General features: G+C 47.1%; 2 protein-coding genes across 2 annotated transcripts; one reads left to right on the plus strand and one right to left on the minus strand.

The window, feature by feature from the left end:
* The first annotated feature begins 6686 nt into the window (after positions 1 to 6686).
* LOC127341310 (uncharacterized) lies at positions 6687 to 8327 on the plus strand. Its single transcript, XM_051367119.2, has 3 exons — positions 6687 to 7270; positions 7371 to 8064; positions 8169 to 8327. Exons 1-2 carry the CDS (start codon positions 6865 to 6867, stop codon positions 7877 to 7879), a joined length of 915 nt encoding a protein of 304 aa, XP_051223079.1. The 5' UTR covers positions 6687 to 6864; the 3' UTR covers positions 7880 to 8064; positions 8169 to 8327.
* A 1956-nt stretch (positions 8328 to 10283) lies between these two features.
* On the minus strand, positions 10284 to 11385 carry LOC127341309 (fasciclin-like arabinogalactan protein 11). The gene has a single exon (XM_051367118.2). It carries the CDS (start codon positions 11305 to 11307, stop codon positions 10498 to 10500), a length of 810 nt encoding a protein of 269 aa, XP_051223078.1. The 5' UTR covers positions 11308 to 11385; the 3' UTR covers positions 10284 to 10497.
* Between the last annotated feature and the right edge of the window lie 7254 nt (positions 11386 to 18639).

Raw genomic sequence — 18639 nt, forward strand, 5'->3', positions numbered from 1 at the left:
ACCTGAATCACACAATACCCATTTGTCACAAACCAGGGAAGGTGCATATTTCAGGGGAAGATATATGTTGGTACACATATCTAAATGAATATGAATGCAAAGAGAACTTTTACGGAACCAAATTGCCCCGATTGAGCGATACAATGTCCAATGTCCAGGGGAGAAGCACCAAACAACTTTAGGGGAATAGATCACACACTCCATAAAACCGCAGATTGAAAAAGGAAGGTAAATATTACACATTACATAGAAGTGCAGAGAGAAAGAGAAAGGTTAGTGTCAGAATATATTGATGTGCCTTGATGAAGCAACACAAAATCTTGCGGAACTATGCAATCTCCTCAATCCACAGTACGGCATGATGCTTCTCTTTTTCGGAGCCCATTCGCTACAAAGTATCGTACTATCTGGTACGAAAATCAGTATCATAATTTGACAAAACCAGAAAATTATAGACGATGCTAGCAGTGGTCACCTCAAATTATCTTAAACGAATCTCTATTATTAATAACTTTTGTATGTGAGGTTATATCAACTTAAATATTACTGCTCAGTCAGCTACCTCCTAGCAAGTATAGCTTCATTGATTAACTGACAGCCATAATAACATACTTCAATTCTAGAGGGAATCCTAGTTCAGATGAACACCACAAGGTACTGCAAAACAATTTCCTCCTTGCTGCTGCTCCCGTGCACGCCCAGTTGAAGCTGCCGCTGCATTTTTCTGGTCTGCATATAGAGCAGAGGGAGACACCGAAGCAGCTTACCGGCTAAATATAAATAAATATATGGCTGAAATCAAGAATAATAGGAAAAGAAGGGTGGGTACCTAAAATATGCAGGGCGTTGAGGTGGAGAAAGTGTTGGACGAGCCTGAGCCCTGCTGGGCCGCTGCTAGATGTAGAGTTGTCGAGCATGGAGGTTCCAGACCAACATCTTCCTGCCGATCCATCTCCTCCGCCTGCTCCTCCTCCCTACGCCGTCCCCTCTCATTCCCGCATCAGCCGCCGCCGTCACTGTCCGCCCAAACGAAGATGGTGGAGGGGGTGAAGGAGAAGGAGACTGGGGATGGGTGAGGAGGAACGGGACTGGGAGGATGAGCGGGGATTGGAGAGAGATACCAGGGATAAACTCTAGATGTGCAAGCAGCGGTGGCGGCAGCGCTCCCGGCGGCCGAGCAGGAGGGATCTGGGGAGGAGCGAACGGGAAGGGGGTTAGGTTTGGTTCTACGTCCCATCATCGCCGGATGCCGACGTGGTTGTATGGCGCGAGGGCGCCCCACCGTCCGTCCGCCGTCCGCGCCGGCCATCGGCTGCAGCTCCTCAACGGCCATCCCATCATGGCCGGATGCAGCCGGGGCTGTATGGCGCGAGGGTGCCTCGCTGCTGGCGCCGAGCGCAGCCACCAGCGTCGGGCTGCTCTGGCCCCGGCCGGGGCCACTGTCGCCAGGCTTCTCGGCTCGCTCGAAGGACTCACACAGGACCGGCCACCCGAGCTCGCTGGCGCTGCTCCTGCTGAGGGTTCGCCGCTGTGTTGTTCGCCAGCAGCCCGCACTCCACCGGCGGCGCTGCTCCAGTGGAGTGGACTGGGACGGAGAGAGGAGAGACGCCTGAGGATTGGGTGGTGGGCTGGTGGTGGCTAGCTAGGGTTTGGGAAGGAGAGTGAGGGGATTGGGGGAGGACGGGCAGGGATGGGGATTGGGTGAGGAGGACGTCCGGGTGAGGACTCCTCGCGAGTGGGATTGGGGGAGGCAGACGACCAAATCCTATCCGCAGTGACTGACATGCGGGCCCGAATGAACGTGGGACCCACTTGCAGCCGAAGGATGGTAAAAAACCACCAATGCATGGGGTTAGCTAGTGAGAGGAGGACCAAAATAAACGGCTGAGATTTCCGAGATGGGTTGATCTGACGGCTGAGAAGCTCAAATCCTTGTGAGACCCCCTATGGGGGCCATCTATTATACCTTTAGATGCATGTATCATTGCCACTTCTGTTCGCTTTTTTTTTGGCCCGTTTTGCCCTCCCACCGAACTACATAATACGCACTTTTGCCAGTACCGGTTCGTTCGTTATGTTTCTCCCATCTAATCTAGCAAACAAACCCGCGTGGATCAGAATATGGGCTGCCAAACGAACCCGCTCGCGTGGTGCGGCCACTGTCGTCGGCGACGCTCCACTGCCCGACCGGGGTCTGCACCGACCAGGGAGAGGTCGTGGAAAACGCCAAGGTCGAGCGATGTGGTCCAGGCGGTAACGGAGCACGGTCCCCGTTGCACACGAGCTGGGGAAGCAAGGCCATGGCGGGCGTCCACGCGAGTACGTAGCGAGTCCGTGGGGCACTTCGCGCTCGTGGAAGGTTTACAGCCGTCAGAGGAGCGTAATCCGCGTCTCCCGCGAGCTAGGGAAGCTCGGCCATGGCGGGAGGCCACCGGAGGACGTCACTTTCCCAGTATAGAAACGGGGGCGCCGTGTCCCCCGGCTTGCAGGTGGGCGCCAATCCGCGGCTTGGGCGAGTCCCTGGTAGGTTTCTTGCGTCGGTGAGGCTCTCGAGCATGACGAGGGCAGCGCTGCTCCCGCTCTATCTGTCCGGTGCGGTTGTTTGACCATGCATGTGAAGTGTTCGTGAAAATGCCCGAGTGGCTAAAGATTGTTGTTCTTGCGCTGTTCAACTCGCGGGAGAAGGAAGGTGCGATAGATGGCCAAGGGAAGGGAGGAGACAGTGGTGGTTAGAACCGGCGAGGGCTTACTGTCTGAATATCTGCCATGTAAACTTTGACTACTCGATAGTGATTCTGAAGGTGAAGGCAATAGCCAAGCTGCTCCTGATGGAGCACGTGAAGGAAACTCCAAAATAGATGTATTAAACAAGCTAAATCTCCTGCTCCTAAATGTAGGATCTAGACAAAATAGTAAGAGAACACAAGGCTCGCAAGCTAGCCTAGCTAGCCAAACTTTTTGCAACTGCCGATGGATGGACGTGACTGTAAAAGACTTTGCAATTCTAAACTCTATTAATGTATGAGTGTTTGGAAAAAATAACGTGAAAATCATTTCGATGATACAACAGGGGTAACAAAAGACTCAGCTATATGCATTGCATTGTAAGTTGACTACATGTGCAGCATCATTTGTTAGTCTGCTAGGAGTCACAGAGATGTCGGCTTTTACACATCACTCTTTATTTAATCTAGGAAGTAGCAAAGTGGTGTGTTTTATACATATTTCTTCCTGTCCCAATCGCATAATCCAATAGTAAAAAAGTGGTATGTAAACATATTTCTCTAAAAATACAAAACATGATCGATTTTTGGAAGCGATAGTGTCATTAAGTGGGCACATAATTTGTATAAATACATAAATTTAAATGTAACATGTGTAAATTATGGCGCCGGAGCAACACACGGGTTTTGTGCTAGTTAGTATAACTGCTGATTACATATACACAAGACAAGCTTAACGAGTCATAAACTCAGCTCGTTTGGCCCGTCTATAATAACGATCTAAAATGTTGCTCAGCTCGGCATATGAAATTTCTGAGTTTTCCGTCCTGTCCTAATCAGGGAGGGTTTACGTATCCATCGATCAATAGTTTACATCATTAATTTTTTAATGCAAAGAAAAAGAGCGGATATTTGTGGCTCCATCTATCATCAATCTCAAAGACTCGTCGGATTAGTCTTGAAACTCGGTCTGTGAGAGGAAGTGCTCATAGCGGCATAGTGTGTGCGTACGTCTATACAAATGATTGTATGAGTGTATTTATGAACGTTTACGTTAGTGTTGTGTTTCATAGTTTTTTTTTATTTGTGGTTCCAACATAGTTTCAAGTTTCCAAAGAAATGGGAATATATGTATGTATCCCAGGAACTGTAAAATATTAGGTTCAAATACTTTGTATTCGAAGCTACACAAAAATGGGAAAAATTGTATTTTAGTATGCATACTTTCGAATGCAGAAATCTATCAGATTTTATCATTTTTTATGTAACCCATCATTTAAAGAATTTCTCATTGCGATTTTGCATGCTTGCAAAAAACAATCATAGAATATCTCCATTTTTCATATTTGAAAAAAAAACTAGTATATATTATCTAAAATTTTACGATACAGCTTGTGAACTAAAGACACTTCTCGAAAGTTAGCTAGCTAATACCATATATGTAGTGTGCAAAAAATTCGATACAACAATTCTAGTTTCTTCCGACAGAAAATTCGATACCACAATTTTAGTTTCACCTGCCACAAAATTCAAGAGTGCAGTTGAGGCTGTCTTCTCGAATAATATATATAAATTGACAACAACCTTGTCTGAAACTAGGCCCATATGCCATTCGACATGGAAGCTTCTTACCCTACCATAAATTCGCACAAGCAAACCCAATACCTAGCGACGGGTTTCATGGCAAAGAGAGACACTTCTGACAGGCTCCCGCATCCGCGCGGCGCGGCGCCGCGCCGGGCGGCCTCAGCCCTTCCCTAACCTCCCGCCCCTCCTCGGCCTACCCTCCCGCCACCGCTGCCCTGGGTGCCGCCGGGAAAAGCTCTAGTGGCGTGGCAGCAGCGGCGTCGGCGGTTACCTCGATTACGACTCGGCGCAGAGGCTCGTTCTCGTGATGACGTTAGTGCCCGCGCCTTGCCGGTGTCGACTGTGGTGTCATGGATGGCGGCGGCCGGCGGTCGACAGAAACAGGTGGAGGTGGTGTTCCGGGCCCCGATCTAAGCCAGATTGGCCTAGACGGGCTGCGGGACAGTTGCTTGCTGCTTTGTGTCACCCTCAAAGGTGGCTCGCAAATGATATGCCGGGCCATGCTCGTGTCACGAGGACGCTAGGGCAACTGTCCCCGACATGGTGGTGGTGGTTCCTTCTCTGCCGGAGGTGGTCGACCGGGTGGTCTCGCCGACAAGTTTGGGGTGACATGGCAGCCAGTGAAAGCCGCGCCTCGCCTTCGGTTATGGCTGACGATGGCGCCATCTTTTGGCGTCATTACCTTATCGAAGGCATCATCTTCGCTTGTCTTGTTATTCTCTTGGGAGTGGATCCTACAGGTTGTCGGTGGGTGGCGTGGGGGCTACTGGCTCGGTTTCAATAAAGGAGGCGGTCCTAGGGTCCCTCTCGAGCCTAGACGAAATTCTGCTTGACGCATGTATTTATTGATCCATGAAAGCTCCGCAGCTAATGACTAAGTCATGGAGATATAATCACATGTGAACGAGTCAAATAGCCTTGTCGGTAACGAGATCGAACTAGATATTGTGATACCGATGATCATGTCTCGGACAAGTGCCGGTATCGAATGAACAAAGGAGTAAGACTATATGCATAGGTTCAACCGACGATCATATCTTCGTGGAATTCATAGTGATCGCAATGGTTCTCCAGACCTCCCTAGTGATCATATGGTCGGTGACCTAGTCGCCGTTTTATAGCTATGTTATTCACAAACCGTAGGGTAACACACTTAAGGGTTCAACAAAACTACAGATGTTTTTGGATTCATCGGAGTTGAGAGATATATCTGGAATAGGGTCCCCGTGAAATCTGAAAGAGGTTCAGAATAGTTCGGGAGGTGTCTCAGACTAATAGACAATTAAGGATGTGTTTAATATTTGATTAGATGAATCATTATATTAAAATATATTTAATTATATAAATATATTAATTTATTTTAATTAAATGGCATCCCTATTTTGTTAGGCTCCCCGGAAGAAGCCAAATAAAAGAAAAAAGAAGAGGGGGAAAAAGAAAAAAAGGGTGGGGGGCTAGCCCGGCCAAGTGGGCCAGCCCACCAAAAGCGGCCACGAGACAAGGCTGCCACCTCCTCTCCTCCCTCCGTCCGACCTTGCCCCCTTATGAAACCTAGTTCCCCTTTCCCCTATATATATAGGCCAATTGGGGTCAATTAAATACACAATTAATTGGAGAAAATCTCTCTGTAGTTTCCGACTCCGTGCGATTTCCCGAAGAACTGCATAGGTTGGAGAAAACTCCACCCGATTCGCGGGAGCGCTGCCAGGGATCCAAAAGATCTACTTCCGCAACTTTGCTGGAACAGAGCCGGGAGCGTCGTTGAGCACCGTACGTGTCTGAAACTACGAGGTGCTGCATTTGCGGTACTTGACGTCGGGGAGAGGACGTCTTCACGACCCTAAGGTCGGCGTCGCCTGTTCGACTACATCGTTCATGTTCTAGCGGACGTTTTCGATATCACATCCTTTACTGCATTAATACATGGATAGATCTTGAACGCATTAGGGTTTGGGTGTAGTTAGAATTATTTCTTGCTGCGAGACCCACTAGTTGCTTGGTTGCTAGGTTGCATGTTTTAAGTCAAAAAGGCACTTTTGTTTGTTTGCATGTAGTCAACCAACCCAAATGTTGATGGAGATGAAACTATACATGTATAGTACCATTCAGCAAGCGTAAGTTCACCTTTTCTTTACATAGATAACATTGCCATACTATTACCTCCCATAACACGAAAATCACAGTTCATCAGTTGCACATTAACCTTAGCAGTTCATGAATTCATCGCTAACTACTACAGTACAAATGGTAGACCGTAGATCATAATCCTCAGCTACTACGAATACCAGTTTACCAGCGCAGGAAAGTTCAACAAAGAGGTGGTATTAAGAACGCGGAGACGACTGGGCACCCAAACAGCTGAAAAAGTATGCCCCAATGCGAAGAGGTGCCCAGAATACCAAACCCGTCCGTATTAACTTCGCCGGCCGAGCGCGCCGTGTTGGCTCAACAACCTTGAATCAACGATGAGCGTCCATGATTATCTATACATCTACCCTCTGCTCTTAGAGGCCCAGTCGGTTGTTCCTCACCATTCATTCTCGCAACTACCACCATGCCGCCCGTCGTTGAGCTTCGCTTGGAATTTGACTATGGAGGCGCGGTCTACTTCGCGCCGCGGGTCATCGAGATACTCAATTCGACGCTGCCCGTCGACGGAGCAAAGACGCCCGTCGAAGCCGCCGCCGCACTTGATGCCCTGTTCGATGAGAACTACTCCGCAGAAGCCGATGATAGCGCAGAGGGTTTCCTGTGGTGGTTCTGGACCTTGATGCACGACCTGTCGCGCCAAGTGCCACACAACAGCCCGGAGGCTGAGAGGCTGGCAAGCACGCTTCAGGCTCTGCACGATCTCCCAACCAAATCCGTGAAGCTCGGCAAGTCATGGGGCGGTGGAACCCTGGAGCAGTGGCGAGACATGCCCTTTTTCGGCCCCTCCTACCGCGAGGCCCTCGACGATGGTAAGTAACGCGCTTTTTTCCTTGCTGTTCAGACTTCGATTTCGCGTGCGTCCACCATTGATGGGTGGCTGACCAAGCTCCGATCCTTGCGCGTGTGCAGACCCCGGAGCAGGAGATGAAGAGGGCAGGAAGCAGCGGTTCTTGAACCTGCAGAGTTACGCGGCGAGAGCGGCAGGTCTGGGAGTCATCGAGGTGGAGGGATGGTGCTTGTGGGCGCTGTGGACCCTGGTGGAGGCGCTCGAGGGCTCCATGACGCCGGTCAGAGGTGCTCCGGATGAGATCAACGACGATCCAGCTGCTGTGCAGGGCTACATGGTGAAGAGCGCCGCGGCATGGATCATCTTCGCCGGCAATCGTCTGTATGGACGAGACGAGGAGGTCGTTGGTGCCTCAGCCGGTCCACTCTGGAGACTGTGCAAGGAGGAAATAGTCAAGTTGAAGAGGAAGACGAAAGGAGCAGATGGTTTTTGCCCGGAGCGCTGGAACCTGTGGAAGCAGAGGTTCGCTCGGATAAGGGACGCGGACGAGTTAGAGGCAGATGTTCGGAGCGCGGCGGGCTGTGCTTTCACTGCAATGGAGGCGGCGGAGAAATTTCATACTCCTAGCTAGGGAGTAAACTGGAAAGGTCAAACACGGATGAAGAAATGTCAGCAAATGCCTCTGATGCTTGCTCGTTGGTACTATAATATATTGCGATAAAAATACCAGCGTCATGTCGAAATTGTCAAATAAGAATAGTATCTACTCGGCAAAGCTTACATACATGTAAGCGAGTTCTAAATAAATGAGGAACGGTGCCAAAAAGAAGGCGCATACCAACACATAGCTTTGGTCATGTATGTGTGGTTCGCACAACGTAGCAACTCCGTTGAAATCATCAAAAAAAAAATGAGGAAAGGCAGCGGATGCGTATTTACTTTTGACGAATGTGTTTTGAGTCTCTTGTGTCAGAGTTAAGTTAGCGGACTTAGGGTACATTGGTTTAGACAATTTGGGTTTGTATAATTACTCCATGTCATATGCGTAGTATAAATAATGATATATACAATAATCTGCCTGTAATTTGTCTATTTTTGGCCATATCTACGTGTGAGTTTAAATTAAAGACGCCGTTCATACAACAACAAAAGTGATGTTTGTAAGATATCCGTAAGAAGACTACAGACTGTCTAGAACTTTATAGCTCTCTCTTTCATCATTCTATTTTCTCCACATCATCAAAATCACCTACAACTAGTCTTTGCAGAAAGTTAAATCATCACCATTGTAGATGTCTTAAGGGCATGTACAACAGTAATGAGCTCTCTGTAAAATCAATAATATAGGAAATCTGAACGACGTGGAAGAGAGAGAGAGAGAGAGAGATGAGAGAGAAGACGCACGTCTGTATAATTACAGTCAATCTACTCCGCAGAAATTGCTACCTATAGACAACCTTTTCCCCGTTGTACGAAGGACGTCGCGTATCGTGGCTGAGATAATCTCGTTTCCAGCTTTTCCAAGGTAGTCGAGTGAGATCAAATCTTCAACCTTTACTGAATCTCCTTATATCACGGTTCTTACCAATGGCCAATCAGATGGGTTGTTGTAATAGCATTTTATGTCATATATAGACAATAGTATAGACAATGTCTACAATAATCTGTCTGTAAGCTATCTATTTTTAGCCATAACCATGTGTGAGTATAAGTTATAGACATTCACATAACAACAAAAATGATGTCTGTAAGTCGTCTGTGAGAAGCCTACAGATCGTCTATAACTTCACATACAGCCTCCATCCCTCTCTCTCATCATTCTCTTTCCTCCACATCACCAAAATCACCTATAACTATCCCTTGCAGATAGCAGAGTCATTACCATTGTACATGCCCTTAGGTTAACAAGCTGTTAGCTTTGCCATTACCTTGCAATTAACATGTAGCGTTATCTAAACGTCAATCATCTCTGCTCATACAATAAACGTTGCCTTGTAAACCGCAATTGATGTGGGGCTATATATATCCCAACAATCAATCAATAGAATCACTCTTTCCACAGATATAGGTATACGGACACACACAAAAATCCAGAATTTTTTAATATATATTTTTATGTAAAGAAAGCATGTGTACATGGGATTAAAAGTGTTCGCAACTGTTGGCAAGTGGATCACTACTGATTTTTTTCCCAGTTGTAAATGAGTCGCAACTGAAACTTCTCCAGTTACAAGTAAGTCACAAACGAGTTTTTTTCCAGGTGCACGTGAATTGCAACTTATTTATTCAGTTGCAAGTAGGCCGCAACTGTAAAATAATGTTCATGACCATTGGATTTTATGTCGTGATCTGTGATCATGGGAGTTTCAAGTGGATTGTAACTGAGATTTGGTTGAGTCATTTGGCCGAAGCTTCAACATCTCTCATAATGTGTTAAGCTAACTCTCCGTTGACCCTTGGTTTCATCAATTCGTGTAGTTCTACATAATGTGCAAGTTCGGGTATATCTCAAAGTCATGTCAATGCATGGCTAATTCTCCAGGCCGGTTTCATCAAAGTTGTACGTAAGTTTGGTTTGCAAGTTTGGGTTTCATTATTAAGGGTCATGAGTTCCATGTTTCAAATGAAAAAAAAGGAGTGATGTTTTGGCACATGGGAGTTTGAAATGCATGTTAGACATATTTTGAAAAGTTAAAAAATTTGAAACAAAAATTTTGCACGTACATCTTCATGTGCTACTCGCTCACAAATTCGTTTCATGAAAAATCGACTTGTCGTGTGACGTGTGTAAAAAGACAAAATTCAGTGCTAAAACAAAGACTTGTCACAAATAATTTTTTTATCTTTTTCATGTAGACTACAAAAAATATTATTTTTTCATGAAACTTAACGAACACACATATATTATGGACATATACATGTAAGTTTTTTTGTCAAAAAAAATTAACACTTGGAAATATATTTTTATGGTAGAGAGATCATGGGAGCCAAATTGAGTTTCTAGAAAATGAATATGTACTTTGCCACATGAAAGCTATAGAAAAATGAAACTTACTCAATATATTACATAAAAAAATTGACAGTAATAACGGATTTCACTTTACATGCCCCTGGCAATAATAGAGTACGGTGATATTAATGATGTGGAATAAGCAAAAAAAAAAAAAGCCAACAACTTCAAAATGTGCCCAAAAAATATCGATGTGGATCGAGACGTCACGTACGACTAGCATTTTCCATCTGGCGCCATCACAGACCCCACCAGACGCACGCCAAAGCCAGAACATGTGCCACCGCGACGCCACCCCCGGTGACCACCCTCACCGGCGCGGGCGACACGTCCGTGGACGCCTCCGCCTCGGGTGCGTCCGCCACGGACGACGCCGGCGTCTTCCCCTTGGTCTTCGTGGGTGCGAGCGGCGCCGGGGCCGGCGCGGGCGTCCCGGCGATGGCCATAGGCAGCAGCACCTTGCTCACCTGGTACACCACGAGCTGGTCGCCGGTGTACAGCGTGTTGTCCACGGTGGCGTTGACGACACCGGTGGAGATGTTGACCTGCTGCCCTCCCGTGGAGGTGACGTTGAGCGGGTACTCTCCCGGCGAGCTGCTCCCGGCCTGCGTCCGCAGCGGGTTGCTCACCGTGTCGAACTGCGACATGGGGATGGCGGTGGAGAGGACGTGGTACTGGACCAGCGCGTTCTTCTGGCTGTCCGAGAGCGAGTTGAGCGTGCCGGAGGCGAGCGAGGTGAAGGCGTTGTCCGTGGGCGCGAACACCGTCAGCCCGTTCCCGGAGCTGCTGTTGAGCTGGCTGTCGATCTGCGTCGCCACGCCCGTCGAACGCAGCAGCCGGATGAATGTGTTGAACTGCCCGGCCTTGGCCAGGACCCCCGTGATGTTCGTCGTCCCGGCCGCCGGTGCTGGGGCCGCAGGGGTCGGCGTTGTTGGCGCCGCCGGGGTCGGTGTCGTCGGGGCGGCGGGCGCCACAGCAGCAGGACCCTGCGCCGACGCCGTGATCGCCACTGATAGAATGAGCAGAACAAGTCTCTGCATGGCTTGCATGGTGTAGTTACAGTTAAACGTGGATGACGGGGCCAGGCCGGAGTGCAGCTCTCAGTGCGATTGAGTGATCTGAGAGACGCCGTGCATGGCTTATAACAAGATGGTCTAGTTGGGAAGGACGAGAAAGAGTGAGGTATAAGCTAGGTGGGTGTAGGGTTTGTGGGGGTAAGTGTCGTCGCAGTTACAGGGCACCAAACCCTGATGAGGTGTGAGTTGCCATGGTGGAACAGGCTAACTACCTGATAGCTAGCAGCTCCCGGCCCGGCTTGCTTCAAGGAGCAGCAAGCAAGAGTATCAAGATCTGGTTTTCCTATACTTTTGACAATTTGAGCTGTGGTGATGGTGATCTTGGGCTCGATATATAGTTTGGACATTATTTTTAATGCAGGTTTATTAATTTTACAGCGGTAGGGGCTAAGTTTGTTCTTCCAGTAGGAACTTGTGCCATTAATTTAGTTTGTTGAGGAGGTCATCCAAAATGGTCACGCAAATAATGCAAAAGATTGAATGTTCAATGTTGGATCGTAGCCCAAAAGGTGATATTGTCAAGACTGGGTAATACATTATCACTTAACTAACAACACAAGAGCCTAGCATTCAACCTTAAGTAGTTGTTTGACCACTGAGCTTTTGCTCAAGGAAAGGACAAGATACATGCAAATTTGACAATTTTATATTTTTCAATTCAACACCTTTGCTTGTGAGAATGTGAAGTGCCTTGTAATTTTTTCGAACAATCGGCAGAATCCCTGCCTTTTCATTAAGTAAAATTAAGCAAAAATCGATACACCTGCGATGCACACAATCTAGCCCTAAGGTTACACACCGAGCTCATGACTCTATCAACCAAGCAACCAAATTGATATCCTACAACACCAAAACGGTTTCCGAGAGCCGTCAGTCCGGCTTACGGAAACCTTTGCAGCGCACACTAACCGACCCCATGACCTCACAACAACCGAGCCAAATAACCCTACCACCCAAGCGACCCAATCCGACGCCATACAACACACTGGTAATTTATGCAGCCACTGCTCAAGCAAGCATCGTAGGAAACGATATTTTGAAAATGGACTCAACCCCACACTTCTTGAATCCGGTAGTTGATCGCTAAAAGTGATCATATAATTCATTCTCGACAAGGAATGATATGAAATTGGGAAAGGGAAGGGATTATAGTTTTTTTTTCCTAGCCTTAGGGTGAATGTCTAAGATCGAGATCAATGATCTAGTTCTTTGAGCATACATAGGTAGGATGGAACTACTATACCTTCATTCCACAAATACATTGTACGACCCTCCACCCTCTGCCTCGCCTTTATTTCCTCCCTCGCAAAATCTCAACTTTCAATGTCTTCGGTTGGCAAAACAAAACTATGTGCAAATTTAATTCAAAAAACTCGAGAGCTCTCCTGTGGAGCAAGGGTAGGCACACATGGTTGTGAACCTACCCACCTTGATTCGAGAACTCATCTCGCTTAAATGGAAAGCCACATGAAACTTCTTACCCCTTAGTTTAGAAAAAAAAAAGTCTTAAAAGTTTGCACCTCTAGTCTCTAGATCTCACAATATTTCGGTTTGTATTAGAAAATGCGGGGTTGCTAGTTCACGGCTGATCTAGTTATTAACTTAGAGCTCGGTCAACTCCAGAGGCACTGAATTTTCCTCGTGATTCACACACCAAAGAAATTCAAATGAGGTTGCACATGTAGCAACACCAAAATATTGCACATAAACTGCACATAAAATAGGATGATGACATCTAACTATAATTAACTTAATTTTTGGTCCACCAAAAATTAGTTGCGTCCTAGAAAATAACATGTGGTGTGTATGTTCTCTAGCACCTCCCGGCTTCCCGCGAAGACAGGAAAAGGCATGTTCACGCTTTCTTACTGATAGACTGCGTTGTATTGATATGCGGTAATTGATGATTACATTGAGCCTCTTGGGCTGTTTATATAGTACTAGAGACTTGGAGGGCAAGAAGCCTAGTAGAGATAGAATTGGAGTACAATCTTAAACTGCCTAATATAGCCTAGACGTGATATACTCTAACACCCCCCCGCAGTCGGATCGGTAGTGACGCGAATACAGCAAGAGCGTCGCGGACGGTCCGACTGGAGCATAAGCCGAAGGCGCCGACTGGAGAGGGGGGCGGTGGATGATAGCCCTTGATGCCGATGTCGATGTAGCCGCAGCTGTGGCGTTGTAGTCGCGGTCGATGGAGCCGTGTGTGATTTAATCGCCGTTGATGAAGTTGTTGATGTTGATGTTGTTGTGGTCGGTGTCGTCTTGAGCCCGGGGGAAGTCGCCATAGTGATAAAATAAAAGGCGGTTGCAGCGGTAGTCAACTCGAGGTAGACGTAGCTGGATTTGTGGTAGTTGAGGTAGGCGACACGCCGCGCCGAACTTGCCGGGCTCGGGAGCGCGTCGGGGACGAAGGCACGCGCCGGTGTTGCCGGTACCGGGCGTGCGAAGACAGGGACCACCATGAACCATGCACGCCAGAGTTGGATGGAGTAGCAGAGAAGGCCTCCGTGTACGGTCGGTTGCGCGCCGTATGCGCCGAAGTAGACGAAGTGGTTGCAAGAAGAAAATTGAGCACATGCGGTGCAAACAAAAAATTAGACTGCAACTCTGGCGGTATGGTCATTGTGGACGAAGATGACGAGGTGGTTGTCGATGGCGATTGAACTGTAGCGGTAGTAGATGTCGGGGATCGAACCCGTTTTATTCATCTACATGCAGGAGCGTGGCGACGCAGAACCCGTTGGCGTTGACGAAGACCTTGATTGGTGATGACGGCGACGATGCAGTACGTGCGGCAGAGTTGTTGGTGGAGATGGTGGTTGGCGATGATGACCAGCGACGATGTTGCGGCCCTTTGTTGATGGCGAGGCGCATACTTGGGACGGGTGTCCCGGTTGGCGTTGGCGAAGATGATCCGACATGGTGGCGGTGTGCGGTCGGAGAAGTCGGCAACGGCGCATGAAGGTGTCCCTTAGGGCGCCGCGTGGAGCCTCCTTGGCACGGTCATTGCCGGGGATTTTTCAGAGATGAGTCAACGCCGAGGTTGGAGTAGAGGCGCGTGATGACAACATGGCGAGCAGACTATTTGGTGGCTAAAGAAAAATAGAGAAAGAAATAGATCTGAAACAAAATTTGCTAAACTACGAAACTAATCTAAAGAAAAACTTAGCAACGAGATCGGATGCCCCCGGCGGAGATCATGGAGATCGATCTCCCCGGGGGCGGCGGAAGCGGTGGGTGGCTAAACCCTAGGTCGCAGAAAGAACCGCTCTGATACCATGATAGACTGCGTTGTATTGATATGCGGTAATTGATGATTACATTGAGCCTCTTGGGCTGTTTATATAGTACTAGAGACTTGGAGGGCAAGAAGCCTAGTAGAGATAGAATTGGAGTACAATCTTAAACTGCCTAATATAGCCTAGACGTGATATACTCTAACACTTACAGTAGAGGAAATAAACCAAGGAAACGAATATATACAGCTGGTGCATATCTTTCAGGCACAGGAATAGCTGGTGATGGTTCTGGAGAGTAAGGTGCTCTGCTTCTTTCAAGTCGAGAACAAACTACACGGCCAACTGATGGACAGCGACGAAGGATCCATATATCATGCAGACAGGAGGGGAGGATCGGTATACGTATGCTTTTCTCTGTCGCCGATGTAAACGTTAGATCAAATTCAACCGCCTACATCTCTTTCAGGCCGATGGCGCATCCACCTACATGCAATCGTCAAGCAAGTAGTAGAGCTCTTTGGAATCATGGTTGCAGGCCAGCCCAGGGTGTTTGTTGGGAGGTGCTACCCACCGAGCTGGTCGGTGCCGATCGGGTTACCGCACACCCCCGCGCGCCCCGCGTTACCAACTGGGCCGCAGCCCAACAACAGGTAAGCCGTTTTTTTTCGTTTCTTTTTGTTTTCTGCTGTTTGTTTTCTTTTTTAAAAGACATCTTTTTTTTAAATCTGAACATTTTTCAAATTTTAATATTTTTCAAATTAAGAAGAAATCACTTTTTAAAAATCTGAACATTTTTCAGATTTGAAATTTTTTTAATTTGAAAAAAAAAATTCTATGAACAATTTCAAAATTTGAACATTTTTGAATTTGAACAAATTTTATATTTGAACAATTTTCGAATTTGAACGATTTTCATATTAGAACAATTTTCGAATTTGAACAAATTTTGAATATGAACGATTTTTATATTTGAACAATTTTTGAATTTGAACAGTTTTCATATTTGAACAATTTTCGAATTTTATTAATTCTCAAATTTGAACTTTTTTAAATTTAAACATTTTTCGTATATAGACTTTTTCAATTTAAACAAAAAAAATAAACAGAAAGAAAAGAAAAGAAAACAGAAAACAGAAGAAAAAAAAAAGAGAAAACGAAAGCGAAATCGAAAAAATGTTAAATGGGCCAGGCCCAATACCCGACCAGGGTGTGCGGCAACCGCATCGGCACCGACCTGGTCGGTGTATAGGACTGGCAGTGTTTGTTGCTCGGGCGACAGTCGAAAGAGACGGAGCTGGGCCAGCCACAGCCCACAGGGGACAGCTGCAGGAGGAGCTGCCGTTTGCCGTTGCAGGCCACGATGCCGCCAATCTTGCTGTGGACAGGCCTCCAGGGTCATATCCAAGATGAGAGTGTAGCCCAAGAAAGGCCCACACCAAGGGCCTGCGGCGTGATCGCGTACAGCTGCAGGCTTGTAGCTCCAACTACTACGTGCTATCTCCTAAACGGCTGTGGGGCGCCGCAGCTTATTTTGCTTTTAGTCGACCTTTCTAATTTTTTTTTTAGGTCGGCACAAGCCAACTGCCGGTGCTCCCAGCCCACTCCCAACCCACAGGAGGGCGAGCGGGGGCGCCGACAGGAGGCGAAAACGTCGGGGGCTAGGGTTGTCGACAGACAAACTCCAAAAAAGCCCTGTGTCGCCTCTTTACTTTCCCTTTCCCCAATTTTCTGTGGGTAACACCCCTCGCCACTCCTCGCTGCATCGCTGTTCCCACCACTTGAAAGGCAGCGCCGTTAGGCAAACAATTCCCCCCACCTCTCCCCCGACTAACACCCATAGATCTGCCACCCCGTAGCGTCCACCAACAGCTCCGGCTATCGCCCACGCCGTCCTGCCCGCGAGGTGTTCGGCGCATTGCCGGAATGGATTCAGACGACAAGGAGATGGCTGCGTTCCTCGAGGGAGAGGCCGCGGTTGCTGCTGCCGCCGACTACGCTGACGACGAGCACAACATGATCCAAATATACACAATGACGACGAGGAAGATGCCATTATGGCTGGATCTCACAATGATATCAACGTCTCCCGCGTGTTTTCCAAGTTTGTTGAAGGGCAGTCTCCTCCGGTGAACTGAGATTAATGGCCATCAGTACAACAAGGGATACTACTTCGCAGATGGGATCTATCCAAAATGGGCAACATTATTGAAGACAATCTCAGTGCCTACTCGGGAAAGCGAGCTAGTTTTGTTCAGCGTTAGGAGGCTTGCAGAAAGGACATCAAGCGGGCATTTGGTGTGCTCCAAGCTCAATTTGTCGTTGCTGAGTACCCAGCTCTTACATGGTCAAAAGATCGGATGACAGATGTGATGACTGCCTACGTGATCTTGCACAACATGATCATCAAGAGTGAAAGGGAGAATCTAGTTTATGACACTGAACCATGGCACCGACATGGTCCTCTTGTGCAGGTAGATCACCAGGTGTCGCCTGCTTTTGCTCCCTTCATCGCCATGCGTCGGGGAATCCGAGACAAACTGACTCATTACCAACTTCAAGAAGATCCGGTGGATCATTTATGGATGATCAAAGGAGGAGCCTAGTTTTATGTACTTATAATTTATGTGAAGATTGATAGCTCCAAATATTGATGCTTTTACTGAGGATTCTTCACTACCTATCACTTGGTTTCACTGGATTTTGTGTTTCAACCTCTGTTGGACAAGGCGACGCTTAGGCACCGCTTAAGCACGCTTAGGCACTAGGCGATGGACAAACGCCTCGCCTAGGGCATAAGCGAAAGTCTAGGCAGTGTAACCAAGAAATTGTCTTCCGCATTAAGAAATCATGCAATACTTCACGATCGAGTTAGATGGGCATTATTTTCAAGGTAGTTGTTAGAAATTTACACATTTACATGCTCTAAATTAATGTTTATTCGCATATAATAACCCATATACACACTTGATGGTATAAACTATGTCCGCCTAGGCTGCGCCTAGGCCGCTTAAGCATCGCCTAGGCACTAGGCGAATGGAAATCGCCTCGCTTACGCCTACCGATTTTTCCAACCTTGGTTTCAACTAATGTTAATATCGCAATCCAGGTAAAACCTTGTTTTAAATTATGTACTTCAAGAAATCATCACTTATAGAGAAACGAAGGGCATTTATGAGCTGATTGCAACAAAATATGAAGATTTCCTATTGAAGCCAAATCAATCCTGCCGCACGAGAATGTTTAGCGGGCACCCGTACAGGCGGGGCCGACCATACCACCCGTACTGTGCACCGCTGCCTTCCTCAAATCAATACAACACACTTTAGTGAAGAGGAAAACAACAGAAACTGGACACAGCAACCACCATTCACACGAGAACAGAGGAGATCAGATCTGAATAAGAAGAAGACCATCGTTGATTCCAGTGAAGATCTGCCCCCTCTAGATCATCCACTCATCCATCACACCCCACTTGTACTGAGAGAGAGGGATTCATACTTGTAAGATTAGGGATTGAAACCTCTATTCCATCCTAGTTTGTATTTGATTTGATCTTCAACTATTGTGGCTTGCTACGGTAATGTTGAGATGAACTCCATTATATTGCTATGATATCATTGTGCTTTTCTCCTCTCATGTGTGAGTAGATCCCATAGGAGTGAGAGATGTAGGGGATTGGTGAGATGTGTTGTGTCTATTCTATTCCATCTATTTGTGAATTATGATTAAGATGATTATGTATGAGAATGAATGTCTATGTGCACCTAATGTTGCTATCTAATTTAAGGATCCAGGTAACATGATCTCAAGAACTTATAGACATGAACTTGTTTGCTAGTGAATCGGCTACCCCGAAGTGACACAGCCGATATCAAAGAGGATCTAGCAATACTCGAGGAATCACAAAGAACCATCAAGCTTAAAGCTTTGATCTGGTTTAACCACCTTAATAGATGTGCTGACCATGGCTTCGGTAAAAGGCAGAAGGATCATTGGAGAAAGATGAAATCTATCAAGAGGAGTCTTTCTCTCTTTTGAGTTGTTTTCCTACTCAAATATA

Source organism: Lolium perenne, chromosome 3 (assembly GCF_019359855.2).
Source record: "Lolium perenne isolate Kyuss_39 chromosome 3, Kyuss_2.0, whole genome shotgun sequence".
In the NCBI taxonomy this organism is placed as follows: domain Eukaryota; kingdom Viridiplantae; phylum Streptophyta; class Magnoliopsida; order Poales; family Poaceae; genus Lolium; species Lolium perenne.